The 22,898-nt window shown below is 32.4% G+C and overlaps 1 protein-coding gene across 2 annotated transcripts in view; it reads left to right on the top strand.

Annotated features, from left to right (window-relative positions):
* The window catches only part of kcnh2b (potassium voltage-gated channel, subfamily H (eag-related), member 2b), a 184,923-nt gene that overhangs the window by 101,689 nt on the left and 60,336 nt on the right, over window positions 1-22,898 (top strand). Inside the window, exons 1-4 of one of the 2 annotated variants that reach the window (XM_051097645.1) lie at window positions 515-572; window positions 1,744-1,899; window positions 3,381-3,881; window positions 5,028-5,239. In XM_051097645.1, the coding sequence (XP_050953602.1) occupies window positions 1,806-1,899; window positions 3,381-3,881; window positions 5,028-5,239 (807 nt within the window). In that variant the 5' untranslated portion in view covers window positions 515-572; window positions 1,744-1,805. Of the gene's footprint in view, window positions 1-514; window positions 573-1,743; window positions 1,900-3,380; window positions 3,882-5,027; window positions 5,240-22,898 lie in introns of those variants that run through there. The other variant, XM_051097644.1, reaches the window with a different exon arrangement.

Genomic DNA, 22,898 nt, shown 5'->3' with positions numbered 1-22,898 from the left:
AAGTCCTTAAACTTTTGATTTTAAAATGTTGGAAATAATATTACCTAAGATTAATCAATGCTATATAAGTATTTGTTAGTGTTAGTTTGTGTTAACTAATGTGGTTAACTAATATTAACACAAGAAACCTTGATGCTGAAGTTACCAAAATAACACTGGTGGGAATATTAGAATATTGTTCATTGATGAATCGTTCACAGTAAGAACAAAAACATTAACTATAAATGAATTCAAAAGTAAATATAGTCAATTATCTTTTTATTTGTTTGGTTTCTAGCCAAATTATTTTGCTATTAAAAATGTGTTTCTATTATATGAACTGCAAACGATAAGAGGAAGATGTTTTGTGCTGTTTTTCTACACAAACACACATACGTGTCCAGATGGCATTGGTGGAGCTGTAATCCATGTGTCGTTTCTCTGCTCCAAACACAGCTGGGATTACAGTGGGCCAGTTGGAGCGACTCTGTCTCTGTGTGTCTCAATCTGTCTCTCTGTGTTCATTGATGAGAATCTCTGCTGTCCGTCAGTTTCCTCTTCTGTGTCCCGTCAGATTGTGTGTTCAGATTCAGGTAAGCGTGTGGGATTCAAAGATCAGGGAGTGGAGATGAAATCACAAATGGTGTAAATCTGAGCTTTGGACTGCTTTCAGATGAATCAGAAAGGTCAAAGTCAGGATCTCTAGCTCAGTGTGTATAATTTGAATGATTTCTCTCATCAGGGATAGGATCTCGGTGATTGTGCGGCTTTGTGTGGTGTGAAACTTTTTCAGCGCTCACTGTAGTCAGTTTCAGAGAATTGGGAAATTATCGTTATTTTGACAGACGTCATAATTGTATATTTTGTTTTACAATAATATTGTAGTGTTTTTGTCTATAAATTTGTGATGTAACCATACACACACACACACACGGTATTTGTAATCAGGCTTAATTTCGCTGGCAGATGATAGTTGTTCCCTTAACTAGTCCATGAGAGGATTCCCATGATTCAGTAATATGTTGTATTTTAGTTTGTCAGGACAATAATCCTCAGTTTTTGACTGTCAGTTTTATTTCTGCATTGAATTTTTTTTTTTACATTTCTTTTATTTTCTGTCTGTTTGTTTATTTATTTATTTATTTAGTCTATTATTATTATTATTATTATTAAATTTGTTATTATATTAAATATTATTAAAAAAATTATTTTTGTATTTAAGTGTATTTTTATCATGTATTTTTTACTTTAATTACATTTTACCATACTTTTCTTTGTATTTGTGATTTAGAAAAGATACACAGTGACTAATAAGTAAATTACTCTGTATGCATGGTCAGAAGACAAAAAACATTAATAGAGACTGAAATCTTTTATTATGAATTTGGTGCAATAAAAGAAATAGGTATAAATAAGCAAATATCCTATTCATTATTTTATATTATATTTATTTATTTATTTATTAGGCCTATTATTATTATTATTATTATTATTATTATTATTAAATTTAATGCATTTTTTTCCCCCTTTAACTACATTTCGTAGTACTTTTCTTTGTATTTGTGATTTAGAAAAGATGCATAATGTCTAGCAAGTAAATTTCTCTGTACGCAATCAACAACATTAATAGAGACTGAAATCTGTTATTATGAATTTGTTGCAGTAAAAGAAAGAAGTATAAATAAGTAATTGACAAATATCATATTCATGCTTTTTTATAAAGATGCACAAGTGTCTAATGGTCCGCTGTTTCTTCTCCCACAGGTGCGTGTTTCCTGTGTTTGGTGGATGTGGTTCCTGTCAAGAATGAAGATGGCGTGGTGATCATGTTTATTCTGAATTTCGAGGTCATGCCGGACGATAAACTACACGACCCGCAGGATCTCAATCATAAGCTGCCTGTGCTGTGGCGTCATACAAGTATGTTTGTCCTTTTCACTTTCACTGCACTTTCATTAAATCCTACAGCTGCTTCGTCTGAAATAATTACATTAATATACAGTATACATTAATGGGCATGTTACGTAATGTTGCCATTTATAGAAACTAAGCTACAAAAACAGCCCGTTGTACAAGGCTCTCAGTCACTAAAAACCTGGAAATATCATGGAATTTAACTAGTGTAATTAGAAAAGCTGTAGAAATGAATAACTTAAGTCAATGTATACTAAATCTAGTAGTATTATTTAGGGCTGTGACGGTTGCAATGACAACCGCGTCACCGTGGTCGACGGTTGCCACCGGCGGTACTGCACGTGATGTCACACAATCTACAACAAGCATAAAAAACAGTGTTTCTACAACAGTTATTCTGCCGTGGCCGTGTTTAGTGTCCACGCCGGCAACAGCAGCAAACGCAAGTGCCTTCGCAGCTGCTGGACAAGATCCACATTCATACGCACATAATAGGCTAAAGCTTGCAAAACTCTGGGAAAAATAATTACTATGAATGTGTTGGAGGGAAATAAGGACATACTTGAATGAATTATTAATAAACTAGTGTTTTCTGAGCCAGTGTCGCTAAGATGACGATCTCGACTCGCCATCTGCTCTTTGGACGCGTCTTTAGAGAGAAACGCATCTCAAGTGTTTTCTATAGATATATTTATCTGTAAGGCAAGTATTCGCTGACTTTCGTTTCATTTTTGTGCAGCGCTCCTGTTCAACACCGAGACATCAGAAAGAGCATCTTGTTTGTTTTCTTTATTTTTACAAAAGCACAACATTTTGTTAATATTGTGAGTGCAGGCAAAGATTTATGAGCAAAGATTACGGCGTATTTAATTTTTTTTTGCAAGTGATTGCGCTGGCGCCTCCATGTCCTGCAAAGCGCATTTAGCTTCCCCTCTCCAACAAACGATTGTAATGATAGCATGCATTTATTTTAGGCAAGTCGTGATGATTTGAGAAGGCGAAATTGATCAAACATAGGCTGTGATCAACTCACTGCCTGCCTCTGGCCGCTTGGTCGTTACGTTACAATCTAAATTTAACAATTTAACAAACAAAAATGTTCCAAACACATTTCTAAATTAACTTTATAAAGAAACTAAAAAAATATAACCACGTCCTATTAAAAACAAAACTGAGCTATTTTAATGGATGCCACAGTGTAATGGGACAAATGTTTGTTTAATATTTACCGTTCTTATTTTGGCTACTTTCTTATTTAAATGTATAATGTCTTTGATATTTACTTTAGTGTTTTGTAGGCTGAAATAAACACGCACGTTTGTTATGTTTCAAAATTATATATCAACACCGCGCCACCGACGGTCCATTACCACCGCGGTGGAAAAAATCTGCCACCGTCACAGCCATAGTGTTATTGTGTTTCTGAACAATTTTAGTCATGGAAATAATTAAACTGTGGAAATTGTGACATTTTCTCTCTGTTGTAGATCGAGCTCGTGGCATCCGTTTACGTCTCCCGCTCCTGAACTCCAGGAATAACAGTAAATCTTCTCTGCGGGAGGATCCGGAGGCCGGACGAGGAACGGGTTTCCCCAGCAGCTCCCGTCCGCAAAGCCACGAATCCCTCGCTTTGGGCGAGCTGCTGTCTCTGCCTGAACACGAGCCGCCTCGTCTGCCTACCGCCTCCAGCACCGCCGTAGCCACTCCGTCCTCGCTGCTGCCCGAAGACCAGTGCAACCTCCTGGGCACCGACCCCTCGTCACCACCACCGGCCCCGCCACATCCTGCCGCGCTGCCCCTGGGTCACTCCTCTCCCCGACCGCATCGTCTCAATCCGGACGCCTCCGTGTCCAACTGCAGCCTGACCAACAGCCGCTCACGCGAGAGCTTTCACAGCATGCGGCGCGCATCTTCGGTGGACGATATCGAGGCCATGCGGCCCGAATGGGACCGGAAGCACCGGACTCGACCCACCAGCAGCAGCACGGGTGAGAAAACTGACCAGGAAATGCATGAACGAATTTAATTAATCAAAAGTGACATTAAAGATGTTTATAATGTTACAAAAGATATCACAGTTTTCACAAACATATGAGGCAGCACAACTGTTTTTAACATTGATAATAATCAGAAATGTTTCTTGAGCAGCATATTAGAATGATTTCTGAAGGATCATGTAACACTCAGGACTGGAGTAATGATGCTGAAAATTCAACTTCGATCACAGAAATAAATTACATTTTACAATATATTCACATAGAAAACAGCTATTTTAAATTGTAATAATATTTTGCATTTTTACTGTAATTGTAATCAAATAGATTTAGCCTTGGTGAGCAAGACAAAAAATAAAAAAATTACATTAAAAAATACAAAAATGTTGCATTGGCATTAACTGAAATAAAAGGGCTAATTATTAAAACTAAAATTAAAAAAGCTAAACAGAATTATTTAAACAAAGCATAAACTAATAAAAATGTCAAAAGCGCATAACAAAATTTCTAAAACCTAAATTAAAAATCTCGGTCTCAGTTTTTTAGTCAAATAAAGCTGAAATAAAATAAAATGAAACATAAAGAATAAAAAAAAAATACATGAAAATAAAAAAATGTTGCATTGGCAGTTAACTAAAATAAAATTACTAATTACTAAAAAGAAAATTAAATAAATATCAAATTAAAGCTAAACAAAAATATTTAAACAAAGTAATAAAAATAAAAATGTTAAAAGCACATAACAAAATTTCCAAAACTTAAATTAAGTCAAAGTTAAGTCAGTCAAATAAAGCTGAAATTAAATAAAATTAAAACTAAATTACATGAAAATAAAAAATGTTGAATTGGCAACTAACTGAAATAAAATGTTTAATAATTACTAATTACTAATTACTAAAAGTAAAATTAAATAAATATCAAAAGAAAGCTAAACAGAAATATTTAAACAAAGCAAAACTTAAACTAAAAATCTAAAAAAAAAATTCAAAATTCAAAATATTAAATAATATAATATAATATAATAGACTTTTTTTCAAAAACATGAAAAGATCCCAAATTGGTAATATAGATTTGGTTATAAATAGCATAGATGTCAAATGCATTTCGGACATCTGAAGCTAAATCTGTTTCTTGACACAGGTGCCATGAACAACAAGTCCAGCATCCTGAACTCTACCTCCGATTCGGATCTCATGCGTTACCGCGCCATCAGTAAAATCCCACAGATCACGCTCAACTTTGTGGACTTTAAACCGGACCCTCTCATCGCCCTCCCGGCCGGAGAAATGGACATCATCGCGCCCTGCAAGCTCATCGACCGCACGCATAACGTCACCGAAAAAGTCACTCAGGTAAGGTGCTTCTTCCCTTTATCCATGGCTTGAGTTAAAAAAAACATTTGTATAAGTTTGAACTGACTTGGGCTTTTCATGAGCTTGACAGACACTCTGGAGACTTACAGATTCAGTGTTGTTTTTGGTATTTTGGGTTTGAGATAGAGACAGACTGACCTGTTTGTCCTTCCGCTCTAAATGAAACGATTTACACTTTAACGTCTCTGATGGTGAGAAAAGCATCACCGTGAGATTTTGGCGCCCCAGATAAAACACTTTTGCTCAAGGACGGTTTTTGAAGGAAGCTGCTGATGCCGGTTTGATGTAATGTGCTTTATCTGGCAAAGTTGAGCTCCCTAATTTGTTTTTGAAGATGAAGATGAAGTGTATGTGTGCAGAAAGTTAAAGAGACGTGACAGAAAAGTCTTGCAAAAGTGACACTGACTGACTTTGACAAACTACATTCTTAAAAATGAATGTTTCAAGAGGAATATTTCACTCAAAAACGTCACACTCATAATGTCTTGAACCATTAAACCAGCCTTTTTCTTTGTGGACACAATGTGAGTTGTGATCCTTTCAATGCAATAAAAGCTGGATGAATGCAAACCATCAAAATCACCATAAAAGTGTAATAACAGTAGTTCACATGTCATTTAAAACTTGTGTCTAAAGCAAAACTCATCAAATCTCACTTGCATTCATGCAGTTGATTCTTGCATGCAGCATCACCTGGACTGACATCAATGATGCCAAACACAATTAAGAAGTAGAACGTAATGGATGTCTATAGCAGTGATTCTGAAGCTTTTTAACTCCATTATACACAGCGATATTGAAAGAGAACTTTTTTTAATCTCCAAAATCAATGAGCTCGATTCAAAACACAAGAGCGGAATGAATTTCTGTGTAAGTCGTTAAAAACTAAGTGTTGCATTGATGCATTTATAGGTATTTGCATTTATGCATTTGGCAGATGGTTTTATTGGTTTTATTTTCATCCTCTGGGAGATGAACCCATGACAATTACTCCACAATTTCTATATAATAAAATCTGTAAACCCATTCTTGCATCATATCTGTTAATGTCTGTGTACGATTTGACCATCGATTCGCTGTGTTGGTGTTTCATGAATGAGGCTAATAGTAAAGTCAGTAACTTCAGTGTCTGACCTCTTGAGCTTCATCAGGAGAGATCCTTCATTACTCTGAGAAGAGTTAAACCCTCATCCTTTCTCCCAGACAGACATAACTGGGTTAATTTAATACTCGTGGCGTGACGCCCATGTGCTGATTAAATGAAAAGAGGGATTGATGCTTCTTGATGAAATCATGACAGATGAACACATGCTTCAGCGTCACAGTCTCGCACACCTGCTGCCCTACATACACCAGCTGATCACATGATGTGTGCAGCTCCTCAGGTTTCAGTAATGTAGCAGATTATTATCAGTTTCATGTGAGTTTGTCCGGATGAAGCATATTCTATATATTCGAGTTTAATAAAGTTAAATTCTATAGATAGCATTAGAGACATAATGTTAATATGCGCAGAAAATAAAGCTTATTAATACTTAACATACAAAAGTGTGTTATTTGAACAGCAAAGTGTCTAAATAGAGAAAATAATTAAAAGTTTATTTAAATTAATAAGTGTATGTTTATTTAAATTATTTTAAATTATTTAATTAATTATTTAATTCTAATAATTAGTTAATTGATTCTTCCGTATAAAAATGTTATTTGAACTCTTATTTTAAGTGTCTTTAAAATATGTAAATAAATAAATAAATGAATGAATGAATGAATGAAAATAAAAAAGTAAATCTTTTAGTTAAATATGCATTTTTGTTAATTATTTAACTAATTTGATTGATTTGTTAATGAATACGTTTGTGCAAAATATGGTATTTGAACTGTAAAGTGATTAAATTAAGAAAATATTATGTCAATAAAATTCATTTTTATGCATATTCTTGTTATTTCTTTTAGAAAAAAAATAATTTAAATATGTTGTAAATTAATTCTTCCATACAAAAATGTTTTATTTGAACTGCAAGTGTCTAAATTGAGAAAATAGTTAAATCTTAAATTAAATCTTTTTAAATAAATAATTTTGAGGCATGCTTTTGTTAATTTGTTAACTAATTTCAATTATGTGTTAATTCATGCAAAGTTTCTAAACTGAGAAAATAATTTTAAATAATTTAAATAAACAAATGTATGCATATTTTTGTTATTTTTAAAATAATAATAATTCTTATCACTGTTGTTATTATTATTATTGTTATTATTTGTTAACTAATTATTCCACACAAAAATGTGTTATTTAAACTGCGTCTAAATCATCTGTTTAACAGTGGGACTACTATTCTAATTATTCATCACTAATGTACTTCCTGTGAGTAGAGTTTTCTATCGTACATCCTGTACATTATATCTTTTCTTGATACGTTGAGAGTATATTTTATCATTTAATATCTTGTACCGAACATGTCTCTGGGTTTAGATTAGTGAACATCAGACTGGGTTTGACTGTTATCATCCAAACTGCTCATGTTTTTGGTATTGACTGTTGTCCTGGTGATGCAGATGATGCGATTACTTTAATTAGAGTGATTAGACGAGCTCTAATCAGCATGTGTACGTGCTGTCAGATGTGTCAGTGAGCGTTCAGCGTGTCACTTCCTGTCCCGTTCACCACTGCACACTAACATGCTCTCAGATCAGTCATAATGCAGCTGTTTCTAATTTGTCCACAGCAGGATTTAAGGAAGAATTCACTATTGATTGCCGCAGTGAGTCCTTGTGAGATGAGTTTGTGTGTGACCGTGCATGTGTGTGCGTGTGTGTTCAAATGAGTGTGTGTGTGTTTGTGCTTTGAGCTTTTGTCTGCTGGATCAGACTGTGTATTGAGTTTATCAACTAAACTACCTGTCAAAAGTTTGGATGCACCTGCCAGATCTACATTATGACTAGTTACAATGCTTACAAGTCATATAAGACACATGGAAGTCTGGGAATGATGATGTGATCATAACATGTCACAAGTAAAATATTTTTTATTTAATATCTGAGACTTTTTTGTTTAGATTCATTCATGTGGTGCATTCTGGGATGTGCTTCCTCCACTATCCACTACAAAACAAGCAAATTCATGTGTGAGCTCGTTTTTATTAGTCTATAATATACATTTCTAATAACATGAATTCCCTCAAGTGTGTCCAAACTTGTGTCTGGTAGTGTGTTTTTGCGTTGAGACCGATCGCTGTCTAATCCAGCAAACTCACTCCACAGGATAAAAGCTTCAAAAACACACTACACACGCCTGTTAATTTACGGAGGTTATCATATAACAGCGTAAAATAACATCTATACGAGTGTTTTTGTGTGATTTCTTGGCAGCCAAGGCTAATTTCTGCTGTAATACTGTTATTTAGTCTGAAGTGTGTTTGTTTCAGGTGTAAAAAATGATGTACACTACTACTTAAATGTTTGGAATAATGATGTTGAAAGAAGTCTCTTCCGCTCACCAAGGCTGCATTTATTTGATCAAAAGTACAGTAAAAAATCTGAAATATTTTTACAATTTACAAGAATGGTTTTCTATGTGAATATGTATTAAAATGTAATTTTTAGCTGTGATTAAAGGTGAATTTTTAGTCATTACTCTAGTCTTCCATGTCACATGATCCTTCAGAAATCATTCCAAATATGCTGATTTGCTGCTGAAGAAACATTTTTGATTATTAGCAATGTTGAAAACAGTCATGCTGCCTTTAATTTTGTGGAAAACAGATGTTTTAAATGGTAATATTTTATAGTTTTACTGTATTTGTTTTTTATCAAAATGCAGCTTTAATGAGCAGAAAAGACGTCTTTCAAACACATTAAAAAATCCTAATTATTCCAAACCTTTAACCAGTACTGTAATGTGGGTCATGATTTTTATATTTGACACCCCAGCTGTGTGTTTAATTCATGTTGGTCTATATTTAGTAACATACAAATCATCACACACATGCATTCACAAATCAAGAGCACACTAAAGGGATGATGTATTAAAGTACGTGCATGTCGCCATCATACATGGAGAAACATTTCTGCTTTTCTTTCCTTAACCTACCAAACACACACACACACACTCGCATTACCCCTTAATCTGTATGTGATTGTGCAGGCTAAGCCAGAACATTGTTTTTATGTGTTTCCCATAATCTATGCATTGTAGAGATGATCTCTGACTCTCATTCCTGTCAAATGCTGGAACAAAAGTTCAGTGACCCGCTGAATCCATCTTTGCTGTACTTGCTGTACCATCTCTCACCTGACGGTGGCAGTATATCACAGCTGTGCACTGCAGCCACATGATGCGCTGGTGTATTTTGGCTAGAACTATGGTTACCATGGTGAATTTGGAATGTTTGAGAAGTTGTCATGGCGATGTAGCTCAGTTTAAAATTTTAGAATGTTCTGAGGAGCAAATATAGAATTTGAGTTCAAATTTATTAATCCATATTTATCCATTAGGAATGAATTGTTTGTAGTAATGTGCTCAGTATGACAGGCATTTGGAGGGGAGGAGTGAGCAAAGATGCCAAAGAATGAATTTTGTTTATTTATATATACACTATATATAATATACACTAATCAGTCAGTCACAATAAGACTAGTAACATTTATGAAGAAACTAGGGTTTCCAAATCAGTGTAGTTATAGTTTAGTTAAAAAAAGAATCATAAAATAATAATAATTATAATAATAATAATAATTAATTAATTAATTAAATGAATACATTTTTAAAAAAGGAATTAAAATAAATAATTAAATAATTTTCAAAAATTATAAACAAAACTATATAAACTAAAAACCTTAAAAAAAGTACAAAAACAACAAAATTACTAAAACTTAAACTAAAATTAAATTAAAAAACAAGAAAATATAAAAAAAAACCTAATTCAAAATATTGTTAATCAAAGATCATTAAATAACACTGCTTGAAATGCCCTTGTGTCCTTATTTACTCCTTTTTCTGACGGCAGTCTCCTTTTACTGCAAGTGTAAAACATTCTCTCTGTTCACTGTTGGAATCCGCGGGTCTTTGATAGAATATACATCATATAATCCTCATTCAGTCCTCTGAACCGTATATTCAGCCGCACAGGGTTTGATAATTAATTTAGACCACAGAAATGCAACACTCATCCATAATGAATGATCAATGTTACTCATTCTCTTTCATTGGCATCTCAGAGATCAGAACGTCTCTCGTAACACACGCCACATGTCAGGATGATATTAAAACTGTCCTTAAGATCTGTCACGATGAACGGCACTGAACTGCTCTCATATTATTTGAGAACCGTATCTTCCTTGATCTTTTGGAGATAAAAGTGTTTGATGTTTTATATAACCTTTAGAACATTTATTGAAACTAAAATGAAAAACGACTTGTTCTGAATGTTTCTGTTTAGTCACAGTGAGATAATAACGAGAAAATAGGGCTGATATTATTCATAAACAGTAGAAGATCTAAGAAGCATAAGAGTGAAATGTGGTGAAGTTTTGAAAAATCATCTTAAATCTACTGTGCAAATTGCATTATAAATGGACTTCACAGGGGAAATAACTAAATGGAAAGATTAAAAAGATGTATGGCAGTGTCTCTTGGAAAAGTGTGTGTCAGTTCCCTAAACAGGCTGTGAAGTGAGTGATTTAATCAGTTTATAATTAGAACATTACATATTCATTTGAGAGTAGATGCAGATGAAGAACATGCTGATTTTATCTCAAGCTGAGATGTGAATTTATTTATTCATTCATTTCACCCTTCTCTGACTGTCCACTTTATTTTTATTTTACTTTATTTTATACGCTTGTTGGGTCCAATATAGTCACATATAGTTTTGAGTTCTGAAAGTTACAGTGTATGTTTGCTGAACATAAAGCACTTTTATCTGAAAGGATAAAATGTGATTCATCTTGATGTGAAAACTTTAAGATGAAGACATTAAGAGGCTGTGATGGTGACAGTCGTTCGCTAACGACTCCGATGTATCTAGTTGATTTAATTGGGGGCAATTACACACAGCAACAGGACAGATCCATTACGGCGGCAGGGTCCTGAAGTCACGTCCTGCTGTATCTAACTTGATTTACCAACAGCTGCACTTCTACTCCTCTTCAGGAGTCGTACATCTTGTACACTTTTACCATTCTTTTCTCGCAGTGAGCCGTCCTGTGGAGAATAACGCATTAGCCTGTCAGTTCCTCACGTCTGCGGCTAATCGAGACCTGAAAAGAGCTTACAGTATGTTTTGTACTTTACCAAACTTTCCACTGTGTTCACAGTAATCACACTGTAATCACTGCAATACTACTTTAAAACTTGCTGTCCTAAAGTAAGTTTATATATCGTATCATCTCCTCCAGCTCATGATATATATATATATATATATATACGGATGTTGATATGGATAGATATAGAGATGGATGGATGGATGGATGGATGGATATAGTTGTGGACAGATGGATGGATGGGTAAACGGATGAATGGATGGACATGGATGGATGAATATAGATATGAATGAATAATGGATGGATAGATGGATAGATGGATGGATGGACTTGGTAGATATAGGATGGATGGATCCATATAGATGGACAGACGAATGGATGGATGGATAGATGAACAGATGGATGGATGAATATAGGGATGGATGGATGGATATAGTTGTGGACGGATGGATGAACGGATGAATGGATAGATGGATATAGATATGGATGGATGGATATAGATATGAATGGATGATGGATGGATGGATGGATGGACTGGGTAGATATAGATATGGATGATAGATGGATATACGAATGGATGGATGGATAGATGAACGGATGAATGGATGAATATAACAGATGAATGGATAGATGGATATAGATATGAATGGATGATGGATGAATACATAGCTGAAAGGATAGGTAGACAGATGGATGGACTGGGTAGATACAGAGATGGATAGACAGATGGAGAGAAGAACAGATGGGTGAATGGATGGATATAGATGTGGACGGATGGATGGATGGATAAACGGATGAATGGATGGACAAAGATATGGATGGATGGATGGATGGATGGATGAATATAGATATGAATGAATAATGGATGGATAAAATGGATGAATAATGGATGGATGGATAAATTAGTGGATAGATGATGTAGATATGGATGGATGATGGATGAATACATAGCTGAAAGGATAGGTAGACAGATGGATGGACTGGGTAGATATAGAGATGGAAGGATAGAAGGAGAGATGAACAGATGGGTGGATGGATGAACAGATGAATGGATAGATGGGTAATAGAAATGGATGGATGATGGATAGATGAATGGATGGATGGATAGATGAACAGATGGGTGGATAGATGGATATAGATATGGATGGATTTATAGATGAACGGATGGATGGATGGATATAGAAAGTAATAGATCATGGATGGATGGATAGATGAACAGATGGGTGGAGAGATGGATGGACTGGGTAGATACAGAGATGATGGATATAGATATGGATGGATAGATGAATGGATGGATGGATGGATGGATGGATGGATGGATGGATATAGAAATTAATGGATCATGGATGGATAGATGAATGGATGGGTGGAGAGATGGATGGACTGGGTAGATACAGAGATGGATGGATGGATAGATGGATGGATATAGAGATGGATGAATGGATGGATGGATGGATGGATGCATTAATGAATGAACTGGGTAGATAAAGATGTGGTTGGATAGACAGATGGACAGATATAGATGTAAATGGATGGGTGGATGGATGGACAGAGATAGATTTTTAAATTGCAAATCAGTAAATTTCTCTTCCTGTCATTCTAATTCAAATGACAGTTCAACATGTCTTGTAGCCAATTGAAATCCAAATTCACATTAGTGGTTTGAAAGGAAATCAATTATAGGGAATAATTCTTAGTTTTACTCAACCCTGCTAACATTACACAAAGAAGATGATAAAAATAAAATCATTTATAATAAATATTTTGAGTGGCACAGATTTATTGTGTCAACAACCAACTGCTCATTTTAAAATCCTCTGATTTGATTATTTAAATGTGTTATTTGCAGAGCTTAAGAGCAGTGAGAGCAGGTATAATATCATGAATCATAATCCTGCGGCTGGTGTGTGTGTTAGTGCTGAGTCAGTGTGAGCGACCGCGGTGTGTGTGTGATTGATTGAGTGATGTGAAGAGCTGCTGAAGGTCTTCATGATGCCCTTTACACTCTCTGCGCTGCAGTGTGATGTTAAAGCTATACGTCTTCATTTGAATATGCTAATTCGATCATTTCAGCTCTATAATCTTCTGGATGAGTGTGGTTTGCAGTCGCAGCACTGTGGCCCTCTGCGTCACCTGACCTGCCCCACCTGAAGCCTCTCCCCGTCACAGGTGACCCATTTTGGCCACGCGGGGGCCATTAATCTTAATGGGACGGGTGTGGCGGTGGGGGTCGGCTCATCATGGGGCATAATTGAAATAGGCGCTGGTCTGCGCCGCATTGATTCGAACCTGCGCTGCCCTCATTTCTCATATGCCAAAACCTTGATTCGGACCTATAGGCTTCAGGGCAGCAGGGTGAGATTCACAGGCTGTGTGTTTACGCATTTAAAACATGCACGTTTTAAATGCACGTTTATGTAATCTTAGTACAAATTTATACCACAAAACATTGCATAATTTGTCAAATCCATTGATTATACGTATTGATGTTTGTGCTGCTGTTTTCCCTCCAGTGATGTCGCTTCCTTATATGATGTCATTCAGGACGTTATTTTGTAAAAAATTAATGAAAAGTGGTACTGAGTAAATATTTATTATATAATAATATATAATACTATATATATTTGATTTGTAGTACATCATATCTTCAGTTAGTAGTTTTTTTTAATATAAATGAAATCAATAATTCTGAGAAAATGTGTTTTGATGAGAGAAAGAGAAAAGGATATTTCTGATTACATTTAAAAATGTATATTAATTTTTTCATTGTAGAACTATACAACAAATATTATGATAAATTAACTGATAAAAATGGTTACTATTTACATGTGTGTATTTAATTTTTAATGATTAATTTCTAGTGTATAAAATATCACTGAAATCAGTCATTCCAAGAAAACGTTTTTGTTAAAAAAAATTATTTGTGTTTTGATTTGTTATTTATATATTTAATATCAATTTCATTTTATATCAGTTATAAATTAATATCCATAATTGAAAAAATATGTATTACATAAATATATATATACATATATATTCATTGAACTAACTGATATGAAATTTAAAAATGGTTAATTTATTAATTTACATACAATGTGGAGCTTGAGGAAAATGTACTGCATAGCAAAAATGACCTGAATCTTAAATGCTTGATCGAGCTGAATTTTTAATTCAAATTTTATTCATTTTAACATGGGTTTCTATTCATAACCACACCTTCTAACTAACTGGATATAAAATTTAGCATGTGAAAGTAATGTTTTTTTTCCCGCCACCCCCGTGTGTGACCGTGGTTTTGCTCGGTCTCTGGTCCTCAATCAGGCCGAAACTTCCCGGGCAAATCCATCACGGCAGGACGGGGGCGTGGAGATCGGACAGATCATCTCCAGAGGCAATGGGGTGAACCAGAGGACGTTCACGTTCTCAGTCACTGCCAGGGAAGGTTGGTTGTTTGGGTTAATTGTTTAATTTTGCTCATGAGGTCTGTACAGACGTATGTTGAGTGGGAGAGACTTAGATAAATAAGTGTGGAATAAAATAGGGAAACATTTACATTGATTCACTGTGATTTAATTGGATCGTGAGGTGGCGAAACTAGGTTTTGGTAAAAAGTGAGTATCATTCATATGACTCTGAACGCTGAGATCAGCAGTTTTGCCGTCCGTCAGATGCTCGCTCTCTCTGGAGTGTTTTAGGATGTTGTGCACTCAGTTTTAGGACACGATTCTGGGACTGATGCCAGAACTGATAGAGGAGCTTCTTCCTGACTGCGTTCGGTCATTTTTCCTTAGTAGTTCATTAAATGATCCTTTAATACCATCACTGACCTGCTCTATGTGGAGAAGAATTTATTTATTGATTTCCGATGTGTTTTAGTTGTTAATTAACTTTAGCCCTTCTTTATTAAAATATGCTTATTGAGTTCATGCAAATTAAATTAAACGTGAAGTGTGTCATTTCCGCTCCATTAGTGGCACCAGTGTTATTTCAGTGTTATTTATGTAGAATTATATTACAATATGTATTCATATTTTATTTTTAGGTTTTCAATTTCAAGTAATTTTGTAATTTTTATTATTATTTTTTTAAAACATATTTTAAAATAGTTTATTTTTATTTCAGTTTTAGCTTCATTTTCATCTGATATTTAGTTTTTATTCAGCTTTTTAATTAAAAAAAATTAATAGTTTCAGTTTTAATTAACAATAACAGTGCAGAATTGCAAAAATAATGGCTGTTTTGAATTAGTTTCAGACGATCATCTGCCATTGGTCTGTCTAACATGTAGTCCCGCCTCCAAACTCACACCATTGGTTAAGCTGATTTTGTCACTCAAACAAAACACGTTGCAGTTCCGTTTGGTGTCACTAGTGATGTAGAGAACTTTAGGTACCAAAGTAAATCAAATAAGACACAATTTTTAGTTAAAACAGCAATACAAAAACATTCACATAAAAAAGCAAAGAAAATAAGTGTGATTTAAAAGACAGAATTTCATGTCTGGCAGCGTCTGAAGTGTTTGAGAGCACGTGTATCATTGACTCGAGTCTCGTCCGTCTCAGTGGGACTGAACTCACACTCTTAAAGCAGTGAGACTGAACTGTCGGAGTTAGGCGCTCCAGACCCTCCAAGCGCTTTCCGATCACCTGTCGTTCGGTTTAGAGGGTTGTAGTTTGGACCATCTGCCCATTTCGAGGTTTGTACAGATGGAGAAGGTGCTCGAATACGATCTGTTTCACGGCCGTGTGGGGAAACCACTTCTACTCGGCCAAACGTACCCATGGCTTGGCTTTCTGTCTGGCCGTATGTTCTCAGTGTCATCTCGACAGATTGTGAGACAATGGTGAAAACACCAAAACACATGGCATTCAGACTGAACACATACAAACCAGAACTGGCTACTATTCTGTCATCATGCATTGGCTCTATTATGGATTAGAATAGTGACATCTTTTCCCGATCAAGGGAACCATTAATCAAACATCCATTTTATTTTATTTTATTTTATTTTATTTTATTTTATTTTACTATTTTTTTTTTTTTTTTTTTTTTTTTTTTTTTTGCCATAACACAAAAATAGTTGAGATACATATATAATACATATATAAAGAACTTTATTTTATTTTATATTATTTTATTGTTTTATTTTATTTTTAGATGAATGTCATCAGTATAATTTATATTATGAAACAACCACATGTAAACTACTATGTGAAGTACTTTATTTTTTTTATTTTTTGTTTTATTTTATTAATAAGTTTTATTGTATTTAATTATTTTTATTTATTTTTGCCATGACAAAAAACAGTTGAAAAATACAAATAAAGAACTTCTTTTTTTTTTTTTTTTTTTTTTTTTTTTTCAGATGAATGCCATTGGTATAATGTCTGTTACAGAAACAAAAAAAGTTGTGAACTAATATGCAGAGGACATTATTTTATGTAATGTTTTTTTATTTATTTATTTATTTTATTAATATTTTGTAATTTAATTTTTTTATCCATTATTATCTATTTTATATTATTTTATTTTTTTAGATGCAATTTGGTATAGTTATACATATAAAAAAACTGAACTAAGATGTAGAGGACTTTTTTATGTAATGTTTTTATTTTATGATTATTTTATTCATTTTTTTAATTCTATTTTTAATATCCATTTTTATCTATTTTTCTTTTACATTTTCTTTTCTTTTATTTTATTTTTAGATTAATGGCATTGGTATAATTTCAGTTACATAAATAAAAAAAGAAATTGTGTACTCTTATGTAAAGAACTTTATTTTATGTAAATGTTTTTGTTATTCTATTAAACATTTAATTTTTGCTATCCATTTTTATAAGTTTTATTTATTTATTTTTATTAGATGAAATTTCTGGTATACTTTTACATATATGAACTAATATATAGAGGACTTTTTATGTAATGTTTTTATTTTATGGTTTTTTTTTAATATCCATTTTTATCTATTTTTGTAATTTATTTATTTTTATTTTATTTTGTTTATTTATTTTTTGGTCCCAGTTTGCATAGAGGGCTAAACACACAAACACACACACACTCATTAGTGCACACGTGCATGGGTTAGGGACGAGCGCATGTCTGCAGCTCAGGGGAGCGATCACAGTGACAGCAGCGCTCCGTTCTCCATATGCAAGTGGGCCGCAGCCTTTGCACATTACTGATAATATTACATGATGTTTTCCATTTATTTTCCACATTCAGCACATGCCGTGTTCCCCCGTGTACGGAGTTCTGCTCCAAATAAAACATATATACTTTGCGTCTCTGTCAGGCTGACGTAAACACAAGAATCATTTCCTCATTTCACTCGCCTCCTATTTTTGTCTTCACGTATGTAGAAGCAGGCCGTAGGTGCCGTCGGAGGAACATGATGCCATTATTTTCAGTTATGCACAAACAGCATTTGTAGTTGGAGTAATAAATCACGTTACGGCTGCTGGCCTGTATTCTCCGCCATCGCTCATGATGTCTGTGAACGGCTGCAGGTCTCGCCCGCCGAGGCTTCAGCTACTGCACGTGATTCTACGGAAAACACAAATAGAATGCTGAATGCTAATGCTAAATGCTAGAAAATAAACGCGTGTGGCCGCTCTCTATCAGCACTGCAAGACGAGTCAATGAGCTTCACGCTCCAGACTGCAGACGTCTGATCATGTTAGTTCACCAAAAAATGTTCACCTCAATGTTCCAAACCTGTATGATTCTATTTCTTTTGCAAAACACAAAAGATGTTTTAAAGAATGACTTTCATTGCATGGACAAAAACACTGACTTTTTTCAAAATATATTTGTATATTTGGCTGTGACAGAAAACCACTTGAGAAATACTGATGTAGAGAATTTTATTTTATTTTATTTTATTTTATTTTATTTTATTTTATTTTATTTTATTTTATTTTATTTTATTTTATTTTATTTTATATGCATGACATTGGCATAATTTAGGTTATGTTAAAATAATAATAATAATAATAATAATAATAAAATAAATATCTAGATGACTTTATTTTTTTGTCATTCATTCATTATTTATCTTATTAATATTTTGTAATTTTATTTTTATTAGATAATAATTTTTATTTTTAGTAGATTTATTTATTTTTATTATTATGTTTTTATACTATCCAGTTGTGAACTTCTGCTGTAGAGGGTTTTATTTTATTTTATTTTATTTTATTTTATTTTATTTTATTTTATTTAAGTTATTATAAAATATGTTATATAATGTATAATAATTAAATAATTATAATAATACAATAATTATATAGTATGTTATTATTTTTTTGTGTGTGTTTTTATTGAATGGTTTATTTTATTAATATGTTGTCTTTTTTATGATCTGTTTTTTTTTGTAGATTTTTTTTTTTTTTGCTTGTTTGTGTATTATTTATGAACTACTGCTGTAGAGGGTAAAGGGTAATTAAATTAACGCAGTCTGTTGTTTTCAGTTGTTTGACAAAAAATATGATTATATTAATATGTTAAATTAAAAAATACTGGGAAAGTGTTCTTTTATCATGGTCCATAAGGTGAAGGGTAAAGATATGATTTTAATTGTACCTACTTAATCCTAAATCAAATATTAATTACAGTTCTGCATGCTTGTTTGATTTAGGAATTAAATTTAATTGCAATCCTAATTCAATTCTGAATGTAGTGCAACTCTGGGAGTCATGTAGAGGTGACGGGTGAAATAGAGAGCGTCAGTAATCGCACATTCTCACCTTTCTTCTATTAAATTAAATTTGATTCCATCATATGTGTTGAAGTTCACTGGCTGGTATTTGTTCGTCACCGGCCGGCCAAGTTTTAAACCGCAGTTCAAAGCTTTTATTAACCGAGTCGACCTCTATTAGCTCCGCTGACCTGGAGAAAAGCGCTTTATTATTGATGGAGCCGCTGGTCAGAGAATCACGACTGCTTTCTTCGCATGGAAGGAAGTATCGTCACTAATATCTCGCCAAAGCATTATTGGAGCTGTCACTCGCGTTCGTTCGCTGTCCTTGTAATTTTCAGCCGTCACGTCTGCTTGTTTGCTACAAGGGTTATTAGATCCATTACTCGAGCATTATGAAGCGTGTCTGAGGCTTTATTTGTCTTTGGAGGCATCATGTCATCTTTCAGGATTCATCATGCTGCTGGATGAGCTCTTACTGCAAATGTGTTGTTATTGATCTAGAACAGCAACAAATGCCATCAAACTGCTAGTTATGATGCTTGATTAACCATATCATCTTTGAATTGAACGATTTGTGAAGTGTTTGTGAATCAAGAGGGAACTTTAGTAAATAAGAAAAAAAATGTTGATATATATATGAAATACATATTAAACAATAATTACTATTAATATAATATTAATGTATTAATGTAAATATTTTATATATATCATTTTTTTTTTTGACAAGCTTACTAATCTGTGAACTGTAGAGAACTTTATTTTATGTAATGTTTTTATTTGATCATTATTTTATTAAATAATTTTGTAATTAATAATTTTGTTGTTATCCATTTTTATCTATTTTATTTTATTTTATTATAAGATGAATGCCATTGGTATAATTGCAGTTATACATATAAAAAACCTGAACTAATTTGTAAAGGACTTTATTTTATGTAATGCTTTTATTTTATGGTTATTTTATTTATTGATTGATTTTTTGTTATCCACTTTTATCTATTTTTTGTAGATTACATTATTTATTTATTTGATTTTTATATCATCCCATTGTGAACTAATGATGTAGAGGATTTATTTTATTTTATTTTATCTTACTTTATTTTATTTTATTTTATTTTATTAAATAAAAACGATTAGGCATAAACACTCATTAGGGATATAATAATATAATATTAAATACATAATTAATAATTATTAACATTTTATATATATATATATATATATATATATATATATATAATACAATTTTTTATAATAATATTATATATAAAATGTAAAAATATTTATTTATTATAAAAATAAAAAATAAATGTAAATGTATATATATATATATATATATATAGGTTATTCATATATATATATATATATATATATATATATATAGGACAAACTCACTAAAATGTGAATCTGTGAACATTTTTGAGTAGAGGACTTTATTTTATGTAATTGTTTATTTAATTGTTATTTTTATTAATAATTTGTCATTTAATTTTTGTTATCTATTTTATTTTATTTTTAGATGAATGCCATTTGTATGATTGCAATATATATATATATATATATATATATATATATATATATATATGTGTGTGTTTTGATATATATATTTTTTTATTATATGCTACAACTATGCTTAGGTGAGCTGATTTAAGTTTATGATTACCGACAAATATTGCAGCTAATCTAACTTAATTGGATTTACTAGTACAGTAAAACAATTACACGTCTAATCGAGCCACTGAGCATTCATCCAGTTTTCAATTTCCTCCTGTACGATTTATCAGCCGTTTGCATAAGTGCTCGTCCTTTCATAACCCGTCTGAGACCCGGACACAGTGTGGTCTTGTTATCAGACCCGTCCCGTTCCTCCTGTTAGCCGATCAGCGGTGTGATTGCAGACACCCGCATGGTGTTTGCATTGGGCTGCACTAATGATCTCTCCAGAGACGCTGTGCCAGTGATCCCCGGCTCCGCTTTAACTGCAGACTCATGGAGAACGAGGTGAAGGACACGCGCCGGCCGCGTGCCAGGAGCGCAGGGACTTTAGAGGAGACACTAAACTCTCCCTGACGCAAGTGAAACGCTCTGCACTTTCAGTTAAAGAGCGTCCGCTTCAAACCCTTCAACAGCCTCAGCGTGAAGCCAGCGCTGCCTTTGTGAAGCGTCATGAAAGGTTATTCACAGCTGCAGTGATGGATCGCGCCGCCCGACGCTGCGATCACCGCTTCACCATACAAAGAGTCAGACAAAATGCTTTTAGAAGATTCACTGATGGAGAATAGCATAGATAGCATGAATAACACAGAAACCGTTTTGAACAATCATTTGTGGCCAGTGTATAATAATGCAGCCAGTAGTGTTGGCAGGCTTGCTAGATCTATCTATCTATCTATCTATCTATCTGTCTATCTGTCTATCTGTCTATCTATCTATCTATCTATCTATCTATCTATCTATCTATCTATCTATCTATCTATCTATCCATCCATCCATCCATCCATCCATCCATTATTAATTTTACATTTAAAACTTGTATTTGTTTACCTAGTATTTTTTCACATCACAGAAAATCACGCATCATGCATCATAGGGATTAATTTTTGTTCATATGTGTATTGTAGATATAAAAATACATAAATACAATAAATTTAACTAAGTGTAATTCATTTTATTTTAACTTATTTAAGTCATGTTTTATATTTTATATAAATATTTTAATAAACAAATTTAATAAATTAATTTAAATATTTCAAATTAAATGTGTGCATATATATATATATATATATATATATATATATAATAAGTATTTAAATTTATTTATATATGTATATATACCTCAAACATTTAAAACATGTATTTATTTTTCCAAAAACATACACACACATCCAATACATCGTGGATTTTCTTTATTTTATATATGAATTTATACATTTAAAATAAAATAATAAATATTTTTAAAAATATTTGTATATAAATATTATTAAAATAATATATTAAAATAAATATATTAAATATTATAATGTAAATAATGTATTTACATTTATGATTTTTTATTGTATAATTACGTTTATTTTTATGAACGTATTTATTTTTTACATAAAAAAAAACGATACATCATTTGGATCTTTATTTTATATATGAATTAATGTATTTAAAATAAAATAATAAATACATATCAATATATATGACTATTATTATATTAAATATATATTAAATATATAAATGTATTTTAATATGTTAAAATAATACATAAATGTTCACATTATATGTACTTTTTACATTTATATTAATATAATTAATATTAATATACAAATATTTTTATTTTATATTTCTAAAAAAAATACCTAAAACATTTATTTTTATAAACATGTTTATTGTTCACATAAAAAAACACAACACATCATGTAGATTTTCTTTATTTTATATATGAATTTATGTATTTAGAGTAAAATAATAAATATTATTATATTAAATATATCTTTATATAATATATTAAATATTATTATGATAATAAAATATGTTATATGATATATTAATATGCTTATATACATTACAGTACATTTGAAGGGATTTCTGATTAGAGTTTTTTTGTTGATGTTGTTCAGTTTTGTTTACATGAAATGTTGCTGAAGTGACTCAGACCAGAATTATTTGAAATTTTAATAGTGCTATTATTTT

Source organism: Labeo rohita, chromosome 24 (assembly GCF_022985175.1).
Source record: "Labeo rohita strain BAU-BD-2019 chromosome 24, IGBB_LRoh.1.0, whole genome shotgun sequence".
In the NCBI taxonomy this organism is placed as follows: Eukaryota; Metazoa; Chordata; class Actinopteri; order Cypriniformes; family Cyprinidae; genus Labeo; species Labeo rohita.
This window is presented reverse-complemented; position numbering and strand designations above follow the sequence as displayed.